Source organism: Uloborus diversus, chromosome 9 (assembly GCF_026930045.1).
Source record: "Uloborus diversus isolate 005 chromosome 9, Udiv.v.3.1, whole genome shotgun sequence".
NCBI classification, from domain to species: Eukaryota; Metazoa; Arthropoda; class Arachnida; order Araneae; family Uloboridae; genus Uloborus; species Uloborus diversus.
Window position 1 is genome coordinate 67,053,237 of NC_072739.1, and position 13,600 is coordinate 67,066,836.

General features: G+C 32.5%; 1 protein-coding gene across 1 annotated transcript in view; it reads right to left on the reverse strand.

Annotated features, from left to right (window-relative positions):
- The window catches only part of LOC129230286 (putative extracellular sulfatase Sulf-1 homolog), a 55,832-nt gene that overhangs the window by 8,525 nt on the left and 33,707 nt on the right, over positions 1–13,600 (reverse strand). The window contains 3 exon segments of the mRNA XM_054864685.1: positions 1,146–1,345; positions 10,088–10,215; positions 12,951–13,229. Of these exon segments, the coding sequence (XP_054720660.1) occupies positions 1,146–1,345; positions 10,088–10,215; positions 12,951–13,229 (607 nt within the window).

Consider the following 13,600-nt stretch of genomic DNA (forward strand, 5'->3'; position numbering starts at 1 on the left):
ATCAAATGTAAAAAATATGCAATGACTTTTTTATCCTCCCAACAAATGACCTGAAATGAATTATTCAAAATATTGAATAACATATGATGTTACTAATACTGCTCATCAAAATGCAGAAAAAATAATGAAAGTTTAGTAAATGGTGATTGAAACCTAAAAAGATCACCAGGCCTCAGTTAAATTTTCATCTCTACGGTTTTGAGAACTTGATTACAAAGATAATTTGATGAGGCAACATTTTTTTTTTAATGAATGAATTCCAATGAGTGAGGATTATAGGCAGCTATCCTGATACTTAAAAGTAAATTCTTGAAGGGGTACAAAATAAATTTACACGTCATTAATAATTTTCACTTTTTTTGCTTATTATTACATCATTCTTTTCTCTATACACTAAAATTTTTATAAAGAAACCTAAATGTGAAAAGTAAACGCAGAAAAGAATAACCAAGAAAAACATACACATTAGCTAAAGTAAACATCAAAATTACAAACAAAGCAAATGGGAGAAGGTTCTTATTTAAACTGCATATGCTTCAATGCCAAAACTAGGACATTCTAATTCCCTCCTTCTGTGTAAACAATTGAAGCATCAGGTCCTCATAGAAGTTTTTAGGCAAATGCTATTATTCAGAAAGTTACCGCCCTATAGCCAGGGCTAAGGCAGAAATACATGAAATACACCGCCAGCTCAGTCAATTCCAGCCGAGGACTGCAGTTTCGTGCTTATTGGCACTCATCAGCCCGGCATAGGAGTGACTGAGCTGGAGGTGGAAAACCTTTTAAGGAAGCCAAGAGTGCCAAACAAACTGGTAGCTAATACAGAAAACGAAACTGCAGTCCTCGGCTGGAATTGACTGAGCTGGTGGTGTATTTTAAGTATTTCTGCCTTAGCCCTGGCTATAGGGTGGTAACTTACTGAATAATAGCATTTGCCTTCAATATTAGAGTTGAACCAAACCATTGCTTAGGTCACATGTCTGATCAGTGCTAATTCTGTATTAGCTACCAGTTTGTTTGGCACTCTTGGCTTCCGTAAGAGGTTTTCCACCTCCAGATCAGTCACTCCTATGTTGGGCTGATGAGTGCTAATAAGCAAGAAAATGCTATTAGTTTGGTAAGGTAAAGAACCTAAACATTTTTACCTGTCCACAGAGGTGGAGTCTTCCAGTGATTATTATCTTGAGTGAAGCAATTCATCTTTTCTGCATTGCAGGTCATATTCTCAAACTTGGTTTTGCGTCTCAATTTCCTGCCCAGTTTCTTCAAGTGCTCCTCTTTGCGTAACTGCCTTTCCCTCTTCAAATCTTCTCGCCTCTGTCGACGCTCGTCTTTCAACTGCTGCCTTAAATGATGAATATTAAAGATAATTAAAGAAAATAGTCGCTAAAACAAAATTTTTTAAATAAACCTGACAACAAGAAATCATGTTTAACTACAGTCGATTCCAGTTAATAGGACCACGTTGGGACTGGGCCATTTTGGACCTAATAACCGGCTGGTCCAATTAAGGGAACGGGACCTGTGAAGCTCGACCGAACATGATAAACACAAAACATTTAAATGCCCTTATGATTATTGTGAGCCACATATGTATGGTGAGCATACAAAGAAGAAAAATTGCTGTTTAAGAAATTTTTCCATTACAAAATAAGTTAAAATAAAGCGAATAATATGTTTACACTCTTTCAACAACGCGTTTAGACCAATAGTGTTTTAATTATTCCTTCCAGTCAGTATCAATTCAATTCAATAACCAGAAGTAACTAAAAATGTGAGGGCGAAAAAATACGAGATAAAAAGTACTAATCGGTCATTAAAAATTCTAATGAAATGTAAATTACGTATTTTACAACAAAACATTTTTTGTTTTTTGAATAAGCGGCTGGTCCGATTAACTGGTAGTCCAATTAAGCGGATTCCACTGTATATTATATTTAATCCATCTAACAGCATCATTCTTTCCAAAAGGATAAAATATAAAAACTACTTAGACTAATGGAAACCTTTCTTTGAAAAATATCCTGGTATTTAGTTATAAAATTATGAAATATAACTAATATAATTATTTATTTTTACTTCATGATTCTTTAATCCCCCTCCTACATTTGTAGTATTGTTCTAATACCTCTGTTTGGCGAGATTTATTGCAGAATTTTTGTAAAGGGGAAAATATCCCTGCTTGCAAGTATCCATGACAAAACAAGAGTATCACACAAAGGAACTAAGTTTTGATATACTGATAAACAGTTCTTAATTTCAAAATTATTACATTTTGTAGTAAACGCAATTCCTGAGCACCAACTTCTCATTATTTTTGAAAAGTACAAAGAAATTAGTTTTATCGCCTAAAGATCTGAAAAAAAAAAAAAAAAAAAAAATCTAGCTCATAGATACAAACTATATTAAAGCTATAGCCAAGATCTCACTGTTAGACTGATTTTCACCACATACCAACTTTAAAAGTTGACTGCGATTGATCACATTTTGATATAATAGTAAGGAAACTAACCTCAAATTAAAAAAAAATAAAATAGTAAACTTCAATTTATTTAGCAATTCTAAAACTTTCAAATGCTTTATTTGAACGTTTATTAGAAAAATGTATTGCTTTACTTATGTAATAATTGTACTTATTGTAATGCAGTATTTTATTTTTTTATTTATTCAAGTTTGTAATTTTGTGTGTTGTAAATAAAAGAATTACTATAAATATAGACATACTTCTTTCTCTTTACTTTCCCTTCCCTTTTTTGCTTCAAGTTTTCTTGAAGCCAATGCTTTGTGCAAATTAACCCAGACAAAGTTTACAAAATAATTTTGTATTTTGTTTGATAAAATTCACCATATGTTACACATGTACTTACAAAGTTAATGAAAAGAATAGAAGAAAGAATCAATTTTTCTCAATTTTTACTTTCTTCTATATCTTAATATATAAAAATGGAGTTTGGTAAATTTGTTCCCTAAGATCTCAGAAACTACCCGGCAGATTTGGCTGAAACTTTCACCGTTTGTTCAGTTTGGTACTGGGAAGGTTTATAGACCAGTTCGAAAAAAATCCGATTGATAGTTTCCTTTTTATTCCAATTTTAGTCCCAATTTTCGCATAAATGCCCCAATATGGGGGTGAAAAAAAACGTTAACATATTAACATTATATGTCCATCGAAAGCGCAAATTTTTCTGCTGAAGATACCATCGGTTCGAAGTTTCTAAGTTGTATAAAAAACGAGTTATGAGCTTTCTTGTTCCCTGTTCGAAGGCTTTCATCAACCCAAGTCATTATTTAGTGTGTCATCTCAACTCCCAAGAATTATTGTATTGTTGAATATTTTTGCGTTTCGTCCGACTTTTTGAGGCTTTTCTCAAGTCAAATCTTAAAGTAACGTTTTTCCGCAAGATTGGCTAAAAATAAATGAATTTCGCTGATTATTTTACTTTTAAACGGAACTTATGTAATTAATGGTTTATTATTATTATTTAAGCTGATTGAACACTTGCTCACTATATCCAACCAACCAGCAGAAATATCGCCAGAATTTTTTCAGAAAGATTTCAGTAGCTGATGCATTTGGCAGTTTTTTTCCACTGTCGCTGTTTTTGTGCCCAAAGACTACGTAATAATGTTTCTCAGCTTTCACCATATAAACAAAATAGCGCCAATCAAAGATACTTGAAAAAAAAAAATACTGTGTAAAATAATTCAACAACTAAATAAGCAAATCCATAAACCGCACAAAAACTTCCATTAATTTTTCTTTTTGCACGATTTCAAACAATCGCCAAATTTCACTACTTACTTTGGAAATATTTCGGATGAAACCGTTTTTTTTTTTTTTTTTACCAAAAGTATCTAATAACTAAAGCAAGTGTAAGGGGAACACGGGCGGCTGCATTTTTTAAAACAGTTCGTACATCAATAGCCATACAGAGAAGGTTTTAGTTAAAAAAAAAAGTACTAACAGATAAATCTTTTTAAATATGTAAAGTTTAATTTCATATTTCGGAAATTCTTCAAATTTGTATATGCTTAAATGTCGTGCTTTCGTTTCTAATTGAATACTATTTAGTTCTTTATACTTATTGCTATTTTAGTTTAAGGAGTAAGGAAGAAGCTCGATTTTTAATCACGTCAAAAAGGTTTGTTTTAAATTCTTTCGCTTAAAACAGAAAACAAGGGCAAGTAACGATTGTTTCTCATAATTATTACTGACCCAGGCAACGCCGGGTATTTTTGCTAGTCTAATATATAGAAGAAAGTATTGGATTCGTGCAAATTTTCGAATTTCGAAGGATTCGAACGTTTTGAGGTGTGCTGAGTCCATTTCGACTATTTTTGGAAAATGTCTGTCTGTCTGTGTGTGTGTGTGTATGTGTGTGTGTATGTATGTATGTGTGTGTGTGTGTCAAGTCTGTGTGTGACCAGTTTTTTGTGGCCGCTCTACAGCAAAAACTATCGCATGAAATTGAACGAAATTTGGTACACATATGTGACCCTATGTGAACTTGTGCCCATTGGTTTTTGGCGCGAATTCCTCCAAGGGGGGTGGAGCAATGGGACTTTTTTGAGTTATGCGTGATTGCTATTCCTCAGGAAGTAACTGGCGGAATCGAACAAAATTTGGTCCATATGTTGCCCCTAACTGGAGCAGGTGCTGATTCAATTTTGGTGTCAATAGCTCAAATTGGGGGTTGAGTTATAGAACGTTTTTTGTCGTGAATTGTGACTGCTGTATCTCAAGAAATAACGAACGGAATCAAACAAAAATTTTTTGACAAGTAGCCCTTAGTGGGTATAAGAGCTGATTTTATTTTGGTGTCAACAGCTAAAAAGGGGGGTAGCGCAATCGCCCGTTCTTTTTTTCCATTGTGAGTGCCCTATCTCAAGAAGTAATGCTACGTTCTGTTTGAAATTTGGAATATATGTGAATCCATACGTAAACAGGCTTTGGTTCAATTTTGACTCCAATCGCTCCAAGAGGTGTTGATTTTTTTTTTTTTGCGAATAAAAATAGTTTTATTAATGCAACAATAAGAAAGATAAATCGTAATAGATTGTCGTCTGCGTGTTTCTCGTGATTTTAATTGTATGGAAATGATCGGAAATATTATTTCAATGAATTAAAATTTTTAACTGTTGCCGTCTTATGTTTTTTAATAAATAAAATATTTGTAATTAATTCAAGTAAAGGGGATATCACACGAGAGAAATTACGGGACATCGCAACCGCAATAGGAACCGTCAACGCTATCTGGAACTGGTTTTTCGGGCGGGAAGTTGCCTATAGGGTTACTGCCGGTTGCTCGGACGGTTGCTCGATTTGCTCACAACGGGGGCTACCATTTTTTAGCGTACATCCATGTGCTTGCGCTTGTTCATCGCTTTTCGTCAATTCCGCATTTGGTTATCACGCTGCGTCGCGTTAATTCGACACTTATGGATGAAATTAGTAATCGAATACTTAATGCAGCTTTAATTGTATGTGGATTTGTGAAAAGATGGCAAAAAAAAAAAAAAAAAAGGGGGAAATGATCAAGGCAATGATTTCAGAGCTAGAGCATCAATTATTATTTCATGCAGTCACCAAAGCTCCTCCTGTTAAATTCATATTTGAGTTTTAACATTAATTTGTAGAACTTATGGTGAAAATTTCAGAAAAACAGAAAACTTTTATTACTATTAATTGAATGTTTGATTTAAAGTGATACTCTTGTTACATTTAAGGAAGACATACAGAATATATGACTTCTCTAGGCTTATTTTTTCCCATAACTACTAAATTAAATCTTAATTTTAGATAGGAATTATTAGTCACTTATTGACAGGTAAGAAGAAATTTTAATTCTAACAAATTATACCTAAATTCATAGCTAAAAACAAACATGACAAATAAAAAAAAAAGCCAGCAAACTCTGATCAATAGGCCTTTCATAATTATTTTTTTAAACTTCGAGTTCATAAATAGATTGGAGGTGAGCTAACACTTTAACTTACACAAATATAACGCCACTAGATACATATTGCACACAGGAAAATCTGTGGTCGAGTTTATTAAAATAGTTCCAGACATTTAAAAATAAAGTGACGCTTTAAAAAAATGTAATGAAACAATGATGCGCATTTATGCAAGCTATACAAGCATTTATAATACAAAAAGCTTAATACTGAGCAAATTAACACTGCATTGAATATTAGTACGTCTCAATCAATATTTCAAATGTTAATAAAAATAACTTTATCATTTAATAATGCCAAACATAATTTTTGACATCTAAACAAAATATTACAATGTGCGTATCATTTTTAAAAAATTCTTTGTATTATCATATTCTTTGATTTTCAGAGGGATTATTCTTCTTGACTAGAATAGAGTACATGTGTTACTACACAGTCAAAATATTACTAAATAGGTGGAGCTAAAAGTAGAGTAAATATTTCACCATTTCACTTTGCCTCACATTCTCCTACATTTTAAGTATTTTCAAATGGTACATACTGTATGTACCCATCAGTTTGAATTAAAAAAGAAAAGTACAGCTTCAATGCTATGATTTTTAAAAAGGAATTTTCACGTAACTTTTTCAAGGAAAAAATTTACTGTAATTGTTCAAGTATCAGAATGGGGCGGCTTCCTCCAGTCAAAAGTAGTACTTTTATCACTAAAATTGATAGAATAAGCAAAAAAAAAAAACTTGGACCCAAAAATACTTTTATTTTCCCAACCGTTATTTTTTAATTAATTTTTTTAAATGTCCGATTTTTCAAACAAGCGTCTTGACGACGTTACAAATACACGTAAGTAAAGATGCGAATTAAATATTTTGCTCTGTGAATGTCAACACGAATGGCATTTCATCATTTGTGACGTCACACGACAGAAATGTAAACAATGAAAGCGCCACGATTTAAGTAATTTTTTAAAAATATTAAACAAAAACAAGTTATTTAAAAAATGGTCAGATCCTATGTTTTTAAACATGCTCTTTCAGAAAAAAATACGTTTAAAATTTTAGAAACGACCCCATTGTAACATTTGTGCAAAACAATTTTCAAAAACCTAATGAAACGAAAAACACCAATATAAATTAAGAAATGCATAAAATTCGCACTGATGTTAACATATAAGTAGCAATTTAAATTCAAAATCAGATGCAAAACCAAAGATTAAATGTCGCTCATCCTTTTTAGCCTACTTTCCCAGTAAAAGTCAGAAAAAGAAGAAAAAAGCATGAAAGAAGGCTTAATGCATCTTAAAAATATCGTGAAAAACAAAAAAAAGTCAAAAATAAATAAAATAATTAAATAAATATTGAAAAATTAAAAATTGGAAAGTAGGGTATTGAGATGGGGAAAAATCTCTGTCGGTCTGTCTGTCGGTCTGTCTGTCTGTCGGTCTGTCTGTCTGTCTGTCGGTCTGTCTGTCTGTCTGTCGGTCTGTCTGTCTGTCCCCCCCCTAATAACTTTTGAATGAATAGTCCGATTCGAACAAACTTTTTTTTGTTCGAAAGATCTCGGCGAGGACACCTCATTCCCATATTTCACTTTTTGATTTGAACTATTTTTTGTTCAATTTTGAACAGTTCAAAAAAACTTAACATTAGCGCCTACGGGGAAATTCAAAGCAATTCCGAACTGTGAGGCGAATTTGCTTCAAACAAACTTTGTAGGAAAAAGCTTTTGATAAAAAACTTGTATATAAGATATATTTTTGATTTGAACAATTTTCCGTTCAATTTTGAACAGTTCAAATCCCTTAACATTAGCGCCTACGGGGAAACTGAAAGTCAATGTAGATTCCGTACTTGAAGGCGGATTTACTTCAAACAAACTTTGTTGGAAATAGCTCTTGACGACCTACTCCCGACTCCGACTCCGAGAATTTAGGGGGACCTGACACCGACTCTGACTCCTGTTCCCGACAATTAATCAGACTCCGACTCCCCGACTTCGACTCTGACTTCGTAGCTTTGGCAAACATTTATACACGGAGGACAAATGACTGACTCCGATTCTTGGATATTCGACTCCGACTCTTTTATCCCAAAATGAGATTGACTCCGACTCCGACTCCGCTGCTGTGGTTTTAACTGTGAAATAATTATTGTTGATATGATTTGTTTTTATTTTGACGCTAAAGTTTTAATTTAGGTATTTAGTTTTCGGTGAATAAACTCGAAAAATATGCGCAGACGATTTTTTTTTTTTTTTTTTGACAATGAAAATTATTTCTTTAAGTTGACATTTTATTGTTTTTTTTTTTATTTTGGTAAGTGCATTAATTCGTTTAAAAAATTATTTTCGGCAACAGGGGAAAAAGAAACGATTTTTTTTTATATGATGTATTTATTTTAATGAACTTATTACTATTTTTTCGTTTTGAAAGCTGTTAAAAAAATTTTTTAATGGAAAGAAGTGTATTAGCTGCTTTGTTTAAAAAGTGCTGCTATTTTATTTGTTCGTTTTTTTGAAGAAAAGTAAGGAATATTTTATTCCTAGAAATCAGCTTAAAATATTTAAAAAAATATGTTTGAAAAAATTTGCGATTTTAACTATTTTTGAGAATATTGATCAGGTACTAGAAAGTAGTATGGGTATACGGGAAAGTAGGCTCGTCTAGTTCTAGACGGAACTTCTTGTTTAAAGTGTAACTGAAAATTTTTGAAACATAAAATAAATAGAACAATAAAAAGGAATTCCCACATTTCTGTCGCCACGATTGCAAATGTATTTTACAGTGACGCTGCCTGACGTCACGAAATCCCAGCGCCCTGATTGGTTCCTTCGTAACTTGCCCAGAATTAAAGGCAATTTTTTTCTAGCGGAGGAAAAAGTTTGCCCCTATACGAGCAACTGCAAATTTCCATAGCACACGAGAATTTTGGAGCAATCGTTTGTGGAAATGAGTAGAAAAACCAGTTCCGGATAGCGTTACGGTTGCTATTGCGGTTGCGATGTCCTGTAATTTCTCTCGTGTGATATCCCCTTAAGGCTTTTAAAGTAACTTTCAATTTTCGCTCCTTGCTTTGCTTTTACAATAATTCAGACATTGGGATGGTCGTCAAGTTTTTGCATGTGTCATTTTGTTTTTGTTAGGAATATTGCTTCCTCGTCAAGCATGGGGAGGGATCAGAAAAAGGAAAAATATAGAAGAAAGTTTCGTGATGGCCACAACATACTAGTTCTTCTTGGTATATATATATATATATATATATATATATATATATATATACCAAGAAGAACTAGTATGTTGTGGCCATCACGAAACTTTCTTCTATATTTTTCCTTTTTCTGATCCCTCCCCATGCTTGACGAGGAAGCAATATTCCTAACAAAAACAAAATGACACATGCAAAAACTTGACGACCATCCCAATGTCTGAATTATTGTAAAAGCAAAGCAAGGAGCGAAAATTGAAAGTTACTTTAAAAGCCTTACTTGAATTAATTACAAATATTTTATTTATTAAAAAACATAAGACGGCAACAGTTAAAAATTTTAATTCATTGAAATAATATTTCCGATCATTTCCATACAATTAAAATCACGAGAAACACGCAGACGACAATCTATTACGATTTATCTTTCTTATTGTTGCATTAATAAAACTATATATATATATATATATATATATATATATATATATATATATATATATATATATATATATAATAATAATAATAATAAAAGTGAAAAATATTGAAAAGACCACATCAAGAGCTCATAGATGCGCAACGCAGCAAAACTAAAAAGCCAAGTATATATATATATAAATTTTTGCAAAATACGTAAGACATTTAGCAGTCAAGGTAACATAAATTAAAAAGAACAAAATTCCAACACTGAAATCATGGTACATTATAAAACACCTTTTTAATTTTCTCAGTCATAATTTTGAACATGTTCACATTAAGAAGAATTTCTAAACTCATAAAAGTTCAAGAGTACTTTTATACAAAATCAGGAAGGTGATATGAAAATTCACTAGATCTGATAATAATATTCATACTTTCCTAAATAAAGTTAGATGATTGCAATTGTTCTAAATTTTAAGAGAAGAATAAAATTTTCATTGAGTAAGAAATACCTTATTTGGATCTGATCTTGTGGGTCACAAACACAAGCAGGATTGAAAGGATTCAAATCATACAAATCTGTGCTAAAGTAGTTCTTATGTGCACTAGGCTTAGTTTTCTTTAATTGTTTTCTAATAACCTGCAAAGTAAAAACATAGTAGTAAAAGCTCTTGCACATAACTTACTGAGTGAGGGTGAAGAAAAAACAGTATCCAATGTAATATAAAACAGAACTGAGCATTTTTTATTTTAAATATATTTTTTTTTTACTTCATGCAATAAAATTAAAGGAAAATAATAAAAAAAGAGAGTATCACTCACATTCATCAGATTGAGTAAAACAGTCACTTAAACAATAGAGGTGAATTGAATAATGCATTGAGGAGTTAACATGTGACAATGAAAAGCAAAGGAACGTAAGCAGATTTTTTAAAGCTTTGAGTGAAACGTGTGCAAAGTTAAAACCCCAGGTAGGTTTCAATTAAAAAGTTTTTCTGGATAATACTGTGTAGCAACACTTATCACAGGCATGAGATTGCCGAAAAGGAAAAATCAGGTGATTTACAAAACAGAGTATATTTAACTGAATTTGCATAAAAGAGACCAGACTTCAGTTTTATATCTGCTTGACACTTTTGTAGGAGACTAAATGGGCAATAGAATTCCAACTGTCTGGAATCAAAGATTGTTCGAAGAAGAAGTTGTATTCTGTAATTATGCTTTTCTTTCTGCATCGCCCGCCTTTGCACGGTGTACCTCGAAAATAAACGTTACATCAAGTGACACATGTTCAACAAACAGGCTTCAATTGGGGAGAAAAAAAATAATGTAAAGTTTCCCATCAAAATATTATTTTTAAAGAAAGGAAACGGCACTTAAAAAAATCCTGAACAAATTAAATGCAAGTTTCCTGATTAACTTCCTGCTGGCAGTACAAAAAAAAAAGGGGGGGGGGAGAAAGAAAGAAGATAAATCGTCACAAAATAATCAAAAAGAGAAATTTTTACCGGAAAACAAAAACAAATTTTATTTAGTCACAGTCAAGAAAAAAAAAGTGGCAACCTTCTGAATGGTTTTATCCACACAAATTTAGAATGAAATCGCACAAACGATAATTTTCCCACATGAAAATGCTATTCTATATTATGCTTAAAAATGCTTTTAACTATTTCCCAGTGATTTTGCAGCCTTGCTTTTTTTTTTTCAATTTGGAGGAAAAATATAAATTTCAGGGGTATTTTTCGCGGGCTTTCATATGGGACCTGAATTAAGAAAATCGGATAATTATTTCGGGTAAAAAGACCCATTTAATGCCATTTTTGGACACTAAAATTAAAATTCGAACGGGTGGGTACTTTTTTGGCGTATGAAAACCACCCTCTGTTCCTTCTCGGGTGCCCAGGAACCTTCCTGCCAAATTTGGCCAAGATTCGACGAAAACTGTGGATTTGCATAGGGAACGTATATACACACATGTATATATATATACATAAATATATACATATATATTCTCTGTTTTATTTATATAGATTCTTTAAAAAATATTTACCCATTTCCTTATCGGATATTTATACCATGTAAAAATGAAGATTTTTTAAGGAATGAGAAAATTCAACTGTGTGAAAAGTAGTTTTTGGTGTAGTTTGGCAGCACAGGGATTTTTTACTTTAATATTAAGAAGAAGCAAAAAATTGTACTTGGAAACATACATATATTTTTGATCACTGGATAATTTTTCAATTCACTAAATTGATACAATTGCTCTAAATTTAAAAAACGTTAAACATCATAACCAGATCTAAATCTTTTTTTTAGTTGAGTGGTACTAAAGTTGCATTGATTATTGTTCCACTAGGAAAAATAGTTTAAGCACAAAGAAATGTATGAGTAAAATACGACAACCTGCATACCAGCACAAAAAAAGAGCATTACAAAGAGTTAAAAACTCAACAAACAGCAGTTTCAAGGCTATCAAAAACAAGCCCTTTCATCAGTGCAAAAAGGAAGAATGGTTCACCAAGTCTGAAAGAACGGACATGATGGAAAACTAGTCGAAACTAATTGAGGGATGATAAAAATGGATTATGTCGAAAGTTTGAGAGAGAAATTTTCATGAATATAATACTTCCTTTAGTAGTATATACAAGAAAATAAACGAGCTGATGTGTGCATCACAAGATTTCCTTTTACTCCAATTTAATGTCATTTCCCCATTATTGGCAACTTTAATGTGATTTAATTATTTACTCTCTAAATATCACCAACAGTGGCCAAATTGAAACCAAATTTATATTTTAAAAAAATCGCCAAATTTGTCACCAAGTTGGCAACAAAACTTGGCTACCAAAAGACCGGCGATATATTGCCAAGTATCCGACAAATTATAACACAACTTGAGTTTACATTCAAATTAACAATGATTTCCCCCAAAAAGGGGCAAAAGCCCCCCCTCCCTTAGGAACATCCGAATGCAACCGAAAAGGAAGGTGCACAACTAGACCCCACTAGGAGTCTAGGTACCAAATTTCAACTTTCTAGGACATACCGCTTTTGAGTTATGCGAGATACATACGAACATACACACATATGCACATACATACGTACAAACGGACGTCATGAGAAAATTTGTTGTAATTAACTCGGGGGTCGTCAAAATAGATATTTCGGGTGTCTGTAGGTTCCACGTGTGGTCGGGTCGAAAAAAAACTCAACATTCATTGTGGGGTGAGAAAAATGGAAATTAAGACCGATTTTTGAGTGAAAATATTTTTGTTAATACAATACTTCCTTTTTTGTAAAAGGAAGTAAAAACATAAATTCTAAATCTAACAATTAACGAGCGGTTTTATATAAACACTTAATCAATTAATATACCTTAAGTTCCTCTAGTTTTTGCCTAAGTTTCTTGATCATTCCATCCAGTCTTTCCTTCTTCTCCTGCCACTGCAGAGGATTTGTTTGGCCATCATCAAAACAGGTTCTGCTTCCATTGGGCAACAGGATGCATTCATTGTGAATTCCAAGCTGAAAGCTGGCCGGAGTCTCCCTCTTGTCCCTCTCCTCGAATACAGACGATTCCGTGAACAGACTCATGTCTTCCTCTGAAGAGGTGCCAGTGTCAGTCAGTGGTGCTGCATTTGAAATGTTCTTGCTCTGAAATAACCATCACTTTTGATGAGATGAAATGAAGATTAAACAATGAATGTGGTGAAAAAAAATAAAAAAGCTTTTGCTGATGACTTGAATCAAAGAGAGCCTTGAAAACATTTGTTATTTGAAAAGTTTCAAAAGCCAACAAACTACAAATTTATGCTAGTGAAAGTTCAGCTTTGCAGTTAACTTTAAAAATTAACTTTATCATTTGCAACTCTAGAGTTTAAATGAGCTACCTCACAGTGATTTAAGAAACAACCAAAAAAGGTAAAATATTCTGCTCCACATTTTCCCTTTGTGGTAGAATATAGGTTTCAGACATTTTTTTTTTGGGGGGGGGGGGAGGTAATGTAATTTTGAAAGAATAGAAC